Raw genomic sequence first — 16,895 nt, 5'->3', positions numbered from 1 at the left:
TCAGCCCTGCGCTGGCTCCCGGAATGCTGCGATCTTGTTTGACCGCTCCTGGCATCTAGTGCCTGGTGTCAGCTGTGAGAATCAGCTGACACCTGGCAGGGATCGGCCGCGCACCCCATGTGAGCGAGGCCGATCGCCATGACGTAATATTTCGTCCATGGTCAAATTGGCCCAGGGCACATGTACGGAATATTACATCTGATGTCAGAAAGGAGTTAAAATATGTCTTCAATGTCTGACAGGCCAGGATCCGACACCCCCGCCAATCAGCTGTTATCGGTGGCGACCGCCGGCTGGAAGCACTCACTTACAGATGTGGTAGTCTTCTGATAGTGGCCATCGAAGGGTACTACATGTTAGGAGTGGCAAAAGGCACCAAATAAAAAAATAAATAAAGTGCCTTCGCCACTCGGGGTCCACCGTGCGGTGGATGGAAAAACCGCTGCTAGAAGAGGCAGAGCACTATGGCAGTAGTGTGCACAGGGTTAACTGCACCTAGTGCACTGTAGCAAGCTCTTATATTTCACAGAGCTGCGGGCATAAAGCATACAAAACGCTGAGTCTTTTCAAGGTCACAGACAGCCAGCGATACAGACACGGTATTCCGGGTCACAGGAGTAGCCTTAAACAACAGGACTACTCCATCTAGACCTACCGTGAAATAAGGTGAGTGGCATCGCAACTGCGAACGCCCGACAGGACTGCTACCGCAGCGCGACGTGAACTGAGCCGCAGAGAAAGCACCGCTATGTCGCAAGCGCGATGCAGGACGCTAGCTGCTGAAGTAGGTGGTGCTTAAACGCGCTTGCGCTAGCGCTGCTAGTGGCTGATACCCAAACACTCACACAGACGTATTATCAGAGGGAAGGGGTTTCTTAATAAGTCAGTCACCAGTCCAAGCATCCATCACCATAAACACAGCAGCAAGTATGAAAATACTAGCGCATAGGGGAACGGCCATGCGCACTTTTTATAGCGGACGGGACCTTCCAAAAGTCTCCATAACCCTGAAGTGGGCCAATGGAATCAGGAGCAGTACCTGAGCACCTGACTCCTGAGCTCCAATGAGAGATTGTCCCATGAGCGTGCTCAGAGAATGGGATGAAGGACTTAGCCTCCGGAGAGAGATGCTGAAAAGCAATCTCCTCTGCAATCTCTCCTGCAGTGTACGGAGAGCAGTAGACTGCAGGATGTAAGGGTCTAGATCTCTGCGTAGACAGGGCAGAAATCTGACTCCTAACACTACACATCTGTCTCTTATTGGAATAGGAGGCGTACGTGTAGTACCAAGCCTCGGCCACTACCAGAAGACGACCAGCTCCGCAAGTGAGTACTTCCGGACACCAACACCGATAACGGCTGATCGCGGGGGTGCCAGGTGTTGGACCTCGGTTAATCAGACATTAATGACATATCCTAGGGATAGGTCATCAGTCAAAAAGTAGTGGACAACCTCTTTATTGTAGTCTGTTGCCATAAATCAGCAGAAAAGCGCTCAGAAAAAAAAAAGATAAAAAATTTCCAGATAGATTGATTTGCACTTACTTTATTTTTGGTTGTTGGAGTGATATCTGGCTCTTCCAAACCTCCTTCAGACTTGTCCAGCGTATTATTATGATTCACTCCTTTTTCTTTCACGTCAGTCTGATAAATCACACAAAAGAATAGGAACATGACTAAATTATGATTGAGAGACTTTGGATGTGTATCTAATGTGTTGTTGTTAGCTGTTTACTCAAGGTTTACAATGTATGTTATGGAGCAGATTGTACTGTAAATTAAGGCTCATGTTCAGAATAGGCAAATTGATTCTTCCTTATGCCTAAAATGTCAAAGAAAAAAGATAGATCTAGTACATTTTGACTGGGGCTAGAGAACAACTTTGGCCACAACACAGGTCACACTGCCACATCACAGCATAATGCAGGTGAAGGGGTCACACTGCAACCTGCAGGGTACCGTAATTGCCACAAGAAAGTCATAAAAAAAACTAAACTAGTTTGATTTTTTTGCGACCCGTTCATCACAGTCGCAGTACACTACTGGCCACAGATTGACACCATTCATCTGTGTTACACTGTGATGTAGCATCAGCATAGCGCGAGCTTTGATTGTGCAACCTGTGTAGTAGCTACAACACATTATCCTCCTACTATCCATGCCAGTGCTTTTTACACAACTAGATTACACCAACAATAGAGTTTGATGTAATTTCACATCATAATGTTGTGGAAAGTTGGCTGAATCTTTAAGCCCTTCACCACCTTGTGATTTTCCGTTTTTACACATTTGTTTTTTTTTCTCCACTTCTTTCCAAAGCCATTACTTTTTTATTCTTCCGCAAATATAGCCACATGAGGGCTTGTTTTTTTACACGACAAGTTGTACTTTTGATTGACACCATTGATTTTACCATATGGTGTACTGTACAATAGGGGTGAAAAATCAAGTGCCTTGAAATTGCAAAAAAAACCTGCAATTCCACAGTTTTTTTTTTTTAATTTATTTACCATGTTCACTATATGCTAAAACTGGTCTTCCAATATGACTATCCAGGTCAGTATGAGTATGCAGATACCAAACATGTATAGGTTCTTTTTTATTTAAGTCGTGAAAGAAAATCCAAAATTTGTAAGAAAAAATATGTCCCCAATTTCCAACACTTCTAGCATCTCCATCTTTCGGGATCTGGGGCTGGGTGAAGGCTTAGTTTTTGCTCTTTGAGCTGACATTTTTGTTGATACCATTTTGGGGTAAATACGATGTTTTGATAGCCTGTTATTGCATTTTATTGCTCCAGCACTGCTATGTGTAACATAAATCATGATATCCTATGAACGCTGACCACGGGCCTGCGTTCACTAGAGTATCGTGATTACAGGTACAGGGGTCTTATGCAAACCCCCGACTGTCATGACAACCCATTGGCGCCCTGTGATCACATGACAGGGTCTTGTGGTGTTGTTTTTCCACTCAGCGCATGTTAAATGCCACTGTCAGATTAACAGCAACATTTAACTTGTATCCACCCGCTGCTATCAGAGGCACATAACAGTTGATCAGATCAGCTGTCATGTGCGGGGAATGATCCGGGCTCAGCACCGGAGCCCGCATCAAATGCCGGGACAAGACTTTGGACATTGTCAAAGAAATACATTCAAGGTCGTAAAGGAAGGTCGTGAAGGGGTTAAACATGAAAACATTTCTCCAGCAGATTCACTGAAGTGGTGGTTCATATTTCCACTATACCTTGTATCATACAGCAGACTTGAAAGGGATCTCTACCTGTCTGTATATCTCTTATGCACTGGAGATTGCATTATAGCCATGAAAACCCAAACTTCCCTTTTATTTCACTTTGTTCCCATTTAGATTAATTTTTGGAAACTCTGCGTCACGTTTGTTGTTCTACATTTAAATTTCAGAATAACTATGACATGTTGAAGCGTTCCAGAGTTATTACCTCATAAAGTGACACTGGTCAGAATTGAAAAAAATGGCCTGTTGAGGAAGGTGAAAAAAGGCTGGGGGTGAAGGGGTAATTAAACTTTGATGTTTTTTTATACCCTGTAGCAGATAGTCATACCAAACATAAAAAACATTTTCCATACATCTACTTTATGTCCAAATAATTTTTTTCTGTGATCTTTCATTTTGGATTTTTAGATTGGATTTTTGAGGGATGTTAGAAGGGTTAAAAGTTTAGCAGAAAATTTATATTTTTACAAGTAAACTTACAACATTTACTTTTTTTGAGACATATTTAGGTTTGAAGTAACATTGAGGGGCTTATTTATTGGAAATCCACCCAAAAAGAATACCATTTTTAAAATTGTACCCTTCAATGTATTCAGAGCTGCTGTCAGTGTTTCATGAGAAATAACAAAGTAAAATTTAAAAAAAAAATACATTTTTTTTCTTAATAAATTATTGCGTCAACCCTTTATATTTTTCAGATTCATATGGGGTAATAGGAAAACATGAACCCCCCAATTTATTATGCAATTTCTGCCAAATGTAATCGTGCTAGCAGTGATGACAGTGATGTGAACGGAGTTCATCGGCTAAGAACTCTGCTCACCTTATTCACGCCACTGTGAGACACTGATACTGTGCTTTGACGCTCAGCTCAATGTCTCTGCTGGCTGCCAAGCTGAATGCTCACATCATGCCAACGTTCAGCATGGCATCTAGATGTAGCAGAGCTATGCTTGTCGCAGGAGAACTGGATTATCATCTTGTCTGACAGGTGATGAATATGGTTGTTTATTATTTTTTCCGTTACAGGGGACATGGGCATCAGTGGATTAGGTGTAAAGGTGAATGTAACTTTGTTTTTTTATTTTTATTTCTAATAAAGGTTTCAGTATCTTTATTTCAATTAAAGGACTTTAATCTGGGTGTTTTTTATTTACAGTATGACTATGAGGTTAGTAATGGGGGCGTCTTATAGACGCCTCTCCATTATTAACCCCTGGGCTTGATGTCAGCTGGCAATACAAAGCTGACATTAACCCCAATACTATTACTCGATTTGCCACCGCACTAGGGCAAGTGGGAAGAGTGGGGGCTAAGCACCAGAATTGGCACATCTTATGGATGGATTTCTGGGGCAGCTGAGAGTTGATGTTTTTTGTCTGGGAGGGGGACATTATCCATGGCCCCTTCCTAGGCTATTAATATCAGCCCGCAGCTGTCTGCCTAGCCATTGCTGGTTATTAATGATATGGGTGCCCACATCAATTTTGGAAGGGTTCCCACATTTTAATATGGCTAAATACACAGCTCTGAGCTGATGTACAAGTGCATCTCACAAAAATAGAATATCATCAAAAAGTTAGTTTATTTCCGTTCTTCAATACAAAAAGTGAAACTCATATTATTTAGAGTCATTACACACAGAGTGATCTATTTCAAGTGTTTATTTCTGTTAATGTTGATGATTATGGCTTACAGCCAGTGAAAACCCAAAATTCATTATCTCAGTAAATTAGAATACTTTATAAGACCAGTTTTATAAAATTATTTTAACCCCTTCCTGACATCCGACGTACTATCCCGTCCATGGTACCCGGGCCCGTATGACCGTGGATGGGATAGTACGTCTACCGCGATCAGCGGCGCCCACGTGGTGAGCGCCGCTGATCGCGGCCGGGTGTCAGCTGATTATCACAGCTGACACCCGGCACTATGTGTCAGGGGCGGTCACGGACCGCCCCCGACACATTAACCCCTTGCACACCGCGATCAAACATGATCGCGGTGTACCGGGAGTTAAAGGGAAGCATCGGCAGGGAGGGGGCTCCCTCCGTGCTTCCCTGAGCCCCCCACGGCAGCGCAATGTGCAGCGCTGCTGCGGGGGGCTCCTATCCTCCAGGCCCCCGAATCCAAGATGGCGACGGGGGCCTTCGGGGACCTGAGGAAGCTGGCTTCCTCAGTGCCTGCAAAGCGCAGGCAAGAGGAAGTCTGCTTCAATGCCTGTGACAGATTGCTGATCTGTCACAGTGATCTGTGATGTGACAGATCAGCGATCTGTCACACGACAGTGATGTCCCACCTGGGACTATGTAATAAAGTAAAAAAAAAATTAAAAAAAAATGTAAAAATAAATTAAAAAAAATCGCCAAATAAATTAGTAAAAAAAAAAAAAAAAATTCCCCAATAAATTCATTTTTTGAAAATAATTAAAAAAAAAAACAATAAAAGTACACATATTAGGTATCGCCGCGTCCGTAATGACCCGCCCTATAAAACTGTCCCATTAGTTAACCCTTTTAGCGAACCCCTTAAAAAATAAAAAACGAAGCAAAAAATAATGATTTATTATCATACCGCCAAACAAAAAGTGTAATAACGCGCGATCAAAAAGACGCATATAAATATCCATGGTACCGCAAAAAACGAGCCGCCACACAGCATCATCAGCGAAAAAATAAAAAAGTTATAGCTCACAGAATAAAGCGATGCAAAAATAATTATTTTTTATATAAAATAGTTTTCATTGCATAAAACCGACAAAAACATAAAAAAAACGCCCTAAATGAGGTATCACTGTAACCGTACTGACCCGAAGAATAAAACCGCTTTATCAATTTTACCGTACGCGGAACGGTGTAAACGCACCCCCCCAAAAGAAATTCATGAAACGCTGGGTTTTTGTTCATTCTGCGTCCCAAAAATAGGAATAAAAAGCGATCAAAAAATGTCACGTGCCCAAAAATGGTACCAATAAAAACGTCAACTCGTCCCGCAAAAAATAAGACCTCACATGACTCAGTGGGTCAAAATACGGAAAAATTATAGCTCTCAAAATGTGGTGATGCAAAAACTATTTTACAATAAAAAGCGTCTTTTAGCGTGTGACAGCCGCCAAACATAAAAACCGCCATAAATAGTAAGTCAAACCCCCCGTTATCACCCCCTTAGTTAGGGAAAAATAATAAAACTAAAAAAAAGTATTTATCTCCATTTTCCCGTTAGGGTAAGGCTGTGTGCACACGCTGCGGATTAGGTGCGGATTCATCCGCGCGGATTTTGTAAAATCCGCAGGTGAAACCGCAGGTCAAAAGACCTGCGGTTTTACCTGCAGATTGCTCTGCGGTTTTGTCCTGCGGTTTTTCATCTCCTCACTAGAGGAGATGGCAAACCGCAGGAGAATCCACAGAAAGAATTGACATGTCAATTCTTTCTGCGGATTGAAAACCGCAGATAATCCGCGCGGAAAATTCCGCACCGTCTGCACTGCGGTTTTTGATTCCCATAGGGAATCATGGTACTGGGGTCCGCAGCAGCCAAAACCGCTGCGGAACCGCAGCAAAATCCGCAGCGTGTGCACACAGCCTTAGGGTTAGGGCTAGGGTTAGGGCTAGGGTTAGGGCTAGGGTTAGGGTTAGGGCTAGGGTTAGGGCTAGGGTTAGGGCTAGGGCTAGGGTTAGGGCTAGGGTTAGGGCTAGGGTTAGGGCTAGGGCTAGGGTTAGGGCTCAGATTAGGGTTAGGGGTGTGTTGGGGTTAGGGTTGGAGTTACAATTGGGGGTTTCCACTGTTTGGGCACATCAGGGGCTCTCCAAATGCAACATGGCGTCTGATCTCAATTCCAGCCAATTCTGAGTTGAAAAAGTCAAATGGTGCTCCTTCCCTTCCAAGCTCTGCCATGCGCCCAAACAGTGTTTTACCCCCACATGTAGGGTATCAGCCTACTCAGGACAAATTGCAAAACAATTTTTGGGGTCCAATTTCTCCTGTTACCCTTAGGAAAATAAAAAATTGGGGGCAAAAATATCATTTTTGTGGAAAAAAATGATTTTTTTATTTTCACGTCCGAGTGTTATAAACTTCTGTGAAGCACTTGGGGGTTCAAAGTGCTCACCACACATCTAGATAAGTTCCGTGGGGGGTCTAGTGTCCAAAATGGGGTCACTTGTGGGGAGTTTCAATAGTTTAGGTACATCAGGGGCTCTCCAAACGCACATGACACCCGCAGACCATTCCATCAAAGTCTGCATTCCAAAACGTCACTGCTTCCCTTCCGAGCCCCGACGTGTGTCCATACAGTAGTTTTCTCCCACATATGGGGTGTCAGCGTACTCAGGCCACATTGGACAACAACTTTTGGGGTCCAATTTCTCCTGCTACCCTTGGGAAAATGAAAAAATTGGGGACTAATTGATCATGTTTCTGGAAAAAATACCATTTTTTTATTTTCACGCCCGGGCGTTATAAACTTCTGTGAAGCACTGGGGGGTTCAAAGTGTTCACCACACATCTAGATAAGTTCCTTGGGGGGTCTAGTTTACAAAATGGTGTCATTTGTGGGGGGTTTCCACTGTTTAGGTACATTAGGGGCTCTCCAAAGGCAACATGACACCCGCAGACCATTCCATCAAAGTCTGCATTCCAAAACGTCACTACTTCCCTTCCGAGCCCCGACGTGTGCCCATACAGTAGTTTTCTCCCACATATGGGGTATCAGCATACTCAGGACAAATTGGACAACAACTTTTAGGGTCCAATTTCTCCTGGTACCCTTTGGAAAATAAAAAAATGGTGACTAAAAGATCATGTTTGTGGAAAAAATACGAATTATTTATTTTCACGCCCGGGCATTATAAACTTCTGTGAAGCACTGGGGGGGTCAAAGTGCTCACCACACATCTAGATAAGTTCCTTAGGGGGTCTAGTTTCCAAAATGGTGTCATTTGTGGGGGGTTTCCACTGTTTTGGTACATCAGGAGTTTTCCAAACGCGACATGGTGTCCGATCTCAATTCCAGCCAAAAACGTCAAATGGCGCTGCTTCCCTTCCGAGCTCGGCCATGCGCCCAAATAGTGGTTTACCCCCACATGTGGGGTATCAGCGTACTCAGAACAAATTGCACAATAACTTTTATGGTCCTGTTACCCTTGGAAAAATAAGAATTGAGGGTGAAAAGATCATTTTTGTGGAAAAAATATGATTTTTTAATTGTATGGCTTTATGTTATAAACTTCTGTGAAGCCCATGGGGGTTCAAAGTTCTCACCACACATCTAGATAAGTTCCTTAGGGGGTCTAGTTTCCAAAATGGTGTCATTTGTGGGGGGTTTCCACTGTTTTGGTACATCAGGGGTTTTCCAAACGCGACATGGTGTCCGATCTCAATTCCAGCCAAAAATGTCAAATGGCATTGCTTCCCTTCCGAGCTCTGCCATGCGCCCAAATAGTGGTTTACCCCCACATGTGGGGTATCAGCGTACTCAGGACAAATTGCACAATAACTTTTAGGGTCCTGTTACCCTTGGGAAAATAAAAATTGGGGTGAAAAGATCATTTTTGTGGAAAAAATATGATTTTTTAATTGTACCGCTGTACGTTATAAACTTCTGTAAAGCCCTTGTGGGTTCAAAGTTCTCATCACATATCTAGATAAGTTCCTTGGGGGGTCTAGTTTCCAAAATGGGGTCACTTGTAGGGGGTTTCCACTGTTTAGGTACATCAGGGACTCTCCAAACGTGACATGGCGTCCGATCTGAATTCCAGCCAATTTTGCATTGAAAAAGTCAAACGGCGCTCCTTCCATTCTGAGCTCTGCCATGCGCCAAAACAGTCGTTCCCCCCCACAAATCAGGTATCAGCGTACTCAGGACAAATTGCACAATAACTTTTGCAGTCCAATTTCTCCTGTTACCCTTGGTAAAATAAAAAAAATTGAACCTGAAGTATTTTTTTTGTGAAAAAAAGTTAGATGTTCATTTCTTTTTAAATATTCAAAAAAATTCCTGTGACGCACCTAATGGGTTAATAAACTTCTTGAATGTGGTTTTGAGCACCTTAAGGGGTTCAGTTTTTAGAATGGTGTCACTTTTGGGTATTTTCTATCATATAGACCCCTCAAAGTGGCTTCAAATGTGATGTGGTCCTAAAAATAAAATGGTGTTGTAAAAATGAGAAATCGCTGGTCAACTTTTAACCCTTATAACTTCCTAACAAAAAAAAATTTTGGTTGCAAAATTGTGCTGAAGTAAAGTAAACATGTGGGAAATGTTACTTATCAAGTTTTTTGTGTGCCGTATCTCTGTGATTTAAGGGCATAAAAATTCAAAGTTGGAAAATTGCGAAATTTTCAAAATTTTTGCCAAATTTCCATTTTTTTCACAAATAAACGCAAGTTATTTGAATGAAATTTTACCACTAACATGAAGTACAATATGTCACGAGAAAACAATGTCAGAATCACCGGGATCAATGGAAGCGTTCCAGAGTTATGACCTCATAAAGGTACAGTGGTCAGAATTGTAAAAATTGGCCCGGTCATGAACGTGCAAACCACCCTTGGGGGTGAAGGGGTTAAAATCCGAAATGTTTGCCTACTGAAATGTATATTCAGTAAATGCACTCAATACTTAGTTGGGCTCCTTTGGCATCAATTACTGCATCAATGCGGCGTGGCATGGAGGCGACCAGCCTGTGGCACTGCTGAGGGGTTATGGAAGCCCAGGTTGCTTTGATAGCAGCCTTCAGCTCGTCTGCATTGCTTGGTCTGATCTTCCTCTTTACAATACTCCATAGATTCTCTATGGGGTTAAGGTCAGGCGAGTTTGCTGCCAATCAAGCACAGTGATACTGTTGTGTGTACACCAGGTATTGGTACTTTTGGCAGTGTGGACAGGTGCCAAGTCCTGCTAGAGAATGAAATTTCCAACTCCAAAAAGCTTGTTGACAGAGGGAGGCATGGAGTGCTCTAAAATTTCCTGGCAAATGGCTGTGCTGACTTCGGTCTTGATTAAACACAGTGGACTTACACCAGCAGATGACATGGCTCCCGAAACCATCATTGATTGTGGAAACTTCACACTAGACATCAAGCAGCTAGGATTGTGGCCTCTCCACTCTTCCTCCATACTCTGGGACCTTGATTTCCAAGGTCTAGTGTGAAGTTTCCACAATCCGTGATGGTTTGGGGAGCCATGTCATCTGCTGGTGTAGGTCCACTGTGTTTTTTCAAGTCCAAAGTCAGGGCAGCCGTTTACCTATTTTTGAGGACATTGATTGGGACAATGTCCTCAAAAATAGGAGCACAGAAAATAAATGGGAAATATTTAAATCAGTTTTACACACCCACTGCGAGCTAGCCATACCGTACAGAAATAAAAGGGCTAGGAACAGGAGAACACCAATGTGGCTAAATAAGGATGTAAAAAGGGCAATAAATAACAAGAACAAGGCATTTAACCCCTTCACTACCAAGGGTGATTTGCACGTTAACTCCTGGGCCAATTTTTACAATTCTGACCACTGTCCCTTTATGAGGTAATAACTCTGAAACGCTTCCATGGATCCCGGTGATTCTGACATTGTTTTCTCGTGACATATTGTACTTCATGTTAGTGGTAAAATTTCATTCAAATAACTTGCGTTTATTTGTGAAAAAAATGGAAATTTGGCGAAAATTTTTAAAATTTTGCAATTTTCCAACTTTGAATTTTTATGCCCTTAAATTACAGAGATACAGCACACAAAAAACTTGATAAGTAACATTTCCCACATGTTTACTTTACATCAGCAGAATTTTGGAACCAAAATTTTTTTTTGTTAGGAAGTTATAAGGGTTAAAAATTGACCAGCAATTTCTCATTTTTGCAACACCATTTTAATTTTACGGACCACATCACATTTGAAGCCACTTTGCGGGGTCTATATGATAGAAAATACCCAAAAGTGACACCGTTCTAAAAACTGCACCCCTTAAGGTGCTCAAAACCACATTCAAGAAGTATATTAACCCTTTAGGTGCGTAACAGGAATTTTTTGAATATTTAAAAAAAAATGAACATTTAACTTTTTTCACAAAAAAATACTTCAGGTTCAATTTTTTTTATTTTACCAAGGGTAACAGGAGAAATTGGACTGCAAAAGTTATTGTGCAATTTGTCCTGAGTACACTGATACCTGATATGTGGGGGGGAACTACTGTTTCGGCGCATGGCAGAGCTCAGAAGGGAAGGAGCGCCGTTTGACTTTTTCAATGCAAAATTGGCTGGAATTCAGATCGGACGCCATGTCGCGTTTGGAGAGCCCCTGATGTACCTAAACAGTGGAAACCCCCCACAAGTGACCCCATTTTGGAAACTAGACCCCCCAAGGAACTTATCTAGATATGTGGTGAGAACTTTGAACCCACAAGGGCTTCACAGAAGTTTATAACGTACAGCGGTACAATTAAAAAATCATATTTTTTCCACAAAAATGATCTTTTCACCCTCCATTTTTATTTTCCCAAGGGTAATAGGACCCTAAAAGTTATTGTGCAATTTGTCCTGAGTACGCTGATACTCCACATGTGGGGGTAAACCACTATTTGGGCGCATGGCAGAGCTCGGAAGGGAAGCAGCGCCATTTGACGTTTTTGGCTGGAATTGAGATTGGACACCATGTCGCGTTTGGAAAGCCCCTGATGTACCAAAACAGTGGAAACCCCTCACAAATGACACCATTTTGGAAACTAGACCCCCAAAGGAACTTATCTAGATGTGTGGTGAGAACTTTGAACCCCCCAGTGCTTCACAGAAGTTTATAATGCCTGGGCGTGAAAATAAAAAAATAGTATTTTTTCCACAAACATGATCAATTAGTCCCCAATTTTTTTTTATTTTCCCAAGGGTACCAGGAGAAATTGGACCCCAAAAGTTGTTGTCCAATTTGTCCTGAGTACGCTGATACCTCATATGTGGGAGAAAACTACTGTATGGGCCCACGTCGGGGCTCGGAAGGGAAGTAGTGACGTTTCGGAATGCAGACTTTGATGGAATGGTCTGCGGGTGTCATGTGCGTTTGGAGAGCCCCTGATGTACCTAAACTATTGAAACTCACCACAAGTGACACCATTTTGGAAACTAGACCACCCACGGAACTTATCTAGATGTGTGGTGAGCACTTTAAACCCAAAAAATGATTCACAGAAGTTTATAACGCCCGGGCGTGAAAATAAAAATTTTTTTTTCCACAAAAATGATATTTTTGCCCCCAATTTTTAATTTTCCTAAGGGTAACAGGAGAAATTGGACACCAAAAGTTGTTTTGCAATTTGTCCTGAGTAGGCTGATACCCCATATGTGGGGGTAAAACACTGTTTGGGCGCATGGCAGAGCTTGGAAGGGAAGGAGCACCATTTGACTTTTTCAACGCAGAATTGGCCGGAATTGAGATCCGACGCCATGTTGCATTTGGAGAGCACCTGATGTGCCCAAACAGTGGAAACCCCCAATTCTAACTCCAACCCTAACCCCAACACACCCCTAACCCTAATCTCAGCCCTAACCCTAGCCCTAGCCCTAACGGGAAAATGGAAATAAATACATTTTCTTTTAATTTTATTATTTTTCGCTAACTAAGGGGGTGATAACGGGGGTTTGATTTACTATTTATGGCGGTTTTTATGTTTGGCAGCTGTCATAGGCTAAAAGACGCTTTTTATTGTAAAAATAGTTTTTGCATCACCACATATTGAGAGATATAATTTTTCCGTATTTTGACCCACCGAGTCATGTGAGGTCTTATTTTTTGCGGGACGAGTTGACGTTTTTATTCGTATCATTTTCAGGCACATGACATTTTTTGATCGCTTTTTATTCCGATTTTTGGGACGCAGAATGAACAAAAACCAGCGTTTCATGAATTTCTTTTGGGGGGTGCGTTTACACCGTTCCGCGTGCTGTTAAATTGATAAGACAGTTTTATTCTTCGGGTCGGTACGGTTACAGTGATACCTCATTTATATCTTTTTTTATGTTTTGGCGGTTTTATGCAATGAAAACTTTTATATAAAAAATAATTATTTTTACATCTCTTTATTCTGCGAGCTATAACTTTTTTTTTTTTTCGCTGACGACGCTGTATTGCAGCTTGTTTTTTGCGGGGCAAGATGACGTTTTCAGCGGTACCATGGATATTTATAGGCGTCTTTTTGATCGCGCGTTATTGCACTTTTTGCTTCGTTTTTTATTTTTAATTTTTAAGGGGTTCGCTAAAGGGGTTAACTAATGGGACAGTTTTATAGGGCAGGTCGTTACGGACGCGGCGATACCAAATATGTGTACTTTTATTGTTTTGTTTTTTTATTTCCAAAAAATGAATTTATTTTGGGAATATTTTTTTTTTCTAATTTATTTAGCGATTTTTTTAAAATTATTGTTACACTTTTTTTTTTTTTTTTTACTTTATTAGGTTGTCCCAGGGGGGACATCACTGTCCTGTGACAGATCGCTGATCTGTCACATCACAGATCACTGTGACAGATCAGCAATCTGTCACAGGCATAGACGCAGACTTCCTCATGCACGCGCTTTGCAGGCAGTGAGGAAGTCAGCTCCCTACAGGCCCCCGAAGGTCCCCGTCGCCATCTTGGATCCAGGGACCTGTAGGGAAAGAGACCGCCGCAGCAGCGCTGCACATTGTGCTGCTGTGGGGGGCTCAGGGAAGCACGGAGGGAGCCCCCTCCCTGCTGATGCTTCCCTTTAACCCCCGGTACACCGCGATCGTGTTTGATCGCGGTGTGCAAGGGGTTATTGTGTCACATTGTGCCGAGTGTCAGCTGTGATAATCAGCTGACACTCGGCCGCGATCAGTGGCGCTCACCACGTGGGCGCCGCTGATCGCTATGACGGAATATTCCGTCCATGGGACTTAGGTCCAGGGTAACATGGACGGAATATTACGTCCAATGTAGGAAAGGGGTTAAAAAGCTAAAACAAGAAGGCAATGAAGAAGCATTAAAAAGTTATAGAGAAAAAAATAAAATGTGTAAAAAACAAATACATTTAGCAAAAGTGGAAACTGAGAGACTCATTGCTAAGGAAAGTAAAACAAACCCCAAACTATTCTTTAATTATATAAACAGTAAAATGATTAAAATTGATGGTGTTGGCCCTTTAAAGAACATTGAGGGTGAAATCATAGAGAGCGATGTGGGAAAAGCAAATCTCAACAATTTTCACACAGGAAAAGGATTTGCCAGGGGAAATGCAGAGTGATAATGTAAACTCCCCATTAAGTATTACCTGCCTAACCCAGGAAGAAGTGCAGAACCGCCTTAGTAAGATTAAAATTGATGACAAATCACCAGGCCCTGATGGCATTCACCCTCGGGTACTAAGGGAGTTAAGTAATGTGATAGACAGGCCTCTATTCCTTATATTTAAAGACCAAATAGAAACAGGGTCTGTTCCTTTTGATTGGCGGCAAGCAAATGTGGTACCAATATTCAAAAAGGGGTGGAAAAGGGAACCTGCAAACTATAGGCCGGTAAGCTTAACATCTGTTGTGGGTAAAATTTTTGAAGGGTTTCTAAGGGATACCATTATGGAATATCTCAATGTTAATAAATGTTTAACTCCATATCAACATGGATTTATGAAGGATCGCTCCTGTCAAACTAACCTGATCAGCTTCTATGAGGATGTAAGCTCTCAAATGGACCAAGGAGAATCATTGGATGTCATTTATCTCGACTTCTCTAATGCATTTGACACTGTCCCACATAAAAGATTGGTAAGTAAGATGAGAAAGCTTGGGCTAGGGGAAAATGTGTGTAGATGGGTAGGTAGCTGGTTTAGTGATAGAAAACAAAAAGTGGCTATTAATGGGGCATACTCAGATTGGGCCAGGGTTACTAGTGGGGTACCACAGGGTTCTGTATTGGGTCCCCTACTATTTAATATATTTATTAATGATCTAGTGGATGGCTTACACAGTAAAATATCAGTATTTGCAGATGATACAAAACTATGTAAGGCAGTTAACCCAAAGGAGGACAGTTTGCAACTACAGACAGATTTGAGTAAATTGGAGAATTGGGCTGAAAAATGGCAAATGAGGTTTAACACAGATAAGTGTAAGGTTATGCACATGGGAAGGAGAAACAGATGCTACAATTACTTACTAAATGGGAAACTGCTGGGGAAATCAGACATGGAAAAAGACGTAGGCATCTTAGTCAATAAGAAGCTAAATTGGAGTGCCCAGTGTCAGGCAGCTGCCACCAAAGCAAATAGGGTCATGGGATGCATTAGAAGAGGTCTGGGGACACGAGATGAAAACATTTCTCCCTCTGTACAAATCACTCGTCAGACCACACTTGGAGTAGTGTGCAATTTTGGACGCCGGTGCTCAAGAAAGACATTACTGAACTTGAAAGGGTTCAAAGGCGGGCTACTAAAATGATAAATGGAGTTGGTTCACTACAATACCCAGAAAGGTTATCAAAATTAGGTCTATTTACTCTAGAAAAGAGAAGACTTAGGGGAGACCTGATATATATGTACAAGTATATCAGAGGGCAATACAGAGATCTCTAAAATGAACTGTTTGTACCAAGGACTGTTGTGAACTCATTTTCTGGCTTACCTCTGGCTTCTGGTGAGGGTGGTGGAGCTGGCTGTGTTGACAGAGGAGTCGTAAGTTCTCCATCCGGGCTCCCTCTAGTGGTGACAGTAGGTAATGAAGCTGATCTAAATGGCAGAGACCTGCCACCTGAGGAGGAGGACTGTTATGAATGGGTAGTCGAGGAGGAAATAAAAAACAATACAAGCTAAGTCTCAGAAAACCAAAGAGGTTGGTAACTATGCAGACTGCAGACTCCTGATCCTAACACGCAACTAGCAGCAGTCGTGGAGCGTTCCTACGGTGGTCCTAGACGCCTCATCACAACCGGAGAACTAGATAAGCCTAAAGCAGGAAAAGAGGAAAACTAACTGCCCCAGAGCAGACCCCAAAGGAGAGACAGTCCCCCACATGTATTGATGGTGAAAAAAGATGAAAACACAAACAAAGGCAGGAAAATAGGCTGAGCAAACGATGGAGCCCGACTAACTAGAAAGGACAGGAAAGGAAAGACACTGTGTGCAGTCTGCCAAAAAACCCTACAAAATGTCCAACACAACTGATAGCAAAATTAACCCTGAAGTCACTAGACTTCTCCCACTATATCAGCACTCTGAAATATTCTGAGACAGAGCAAAAAGAGGCCAATCTAATAAGGGACAAAAAAAAGGTAATTTGGCAAATAAGAGTGGAAATTCAGCGCAGCCCAGCTGGGCTGGCTGACCACACAAAAAACTGAAAAGACCAACAAGAGCAAGTGTGAACATTAGCAAAAAACAAACTTATCTTTGAGAAGACTGGAACAGAGCTGAGTCCTAGACCTGAGAAGCAGACTGAATCACCAGCACCTGGATAGGGCGTCGGCTGTCTTATATCCAGTCTGATACTCCAGAGATCCAATCATTATCTTCCTCACCAGGTGGCTGATCACTACCACTCAAACCAACCTCACTACCTCCTGTCACCACCAGAAGGAGAACGGAAGGGGAACTCTCAACTGGTGGAGCAGAAAATGAGCTCATAACAGAGGACTGTGAGTGGACA

At 42.3% G+C, this 16,895-nt stretch overlaps 1 protein-coding gene across 1 annotated transcript in view; it reads right to left on the bottom strand.

Annotated features, from left to right (window-relative positions):
* The window catches only part of RBM20 (RNA binding motif protein 20), a 406,997-nt gene that overhangs the window by 40,354 nt on the left and 349,748 nt on the right, over positions 1-16,895 (bottom strand). The window contains exon 10 of the mRNA XM_073553101.1: positions 1,546-1,644. Coding sequence (XP_073409202.1) covers positions 1,546-1,644 — 99 coding nt within the window. The remainder of the gene's footprint in view (positions 1-1,545; positions 1,645-16,895) is intronic.

Source organism: Dendrobates tinctorius, unplaced genomic scaffold (assembly GCF_039654945.1).
Source record: "Dendrobates tinctorius isolate UK_male_01 unplaced genomic scaffold, ASM3965494v1 ptg000196l, whole genome shotgun sequence".
NCBI lineage: Eukaryota > Metazoa > Chordata > Amphibia > Anura > Dendrobatidae > Dendrobates > Dendrobates tinctorius.
This window is presented reverse-complemented; position numbering and strand designations above follow the sequence as displayed.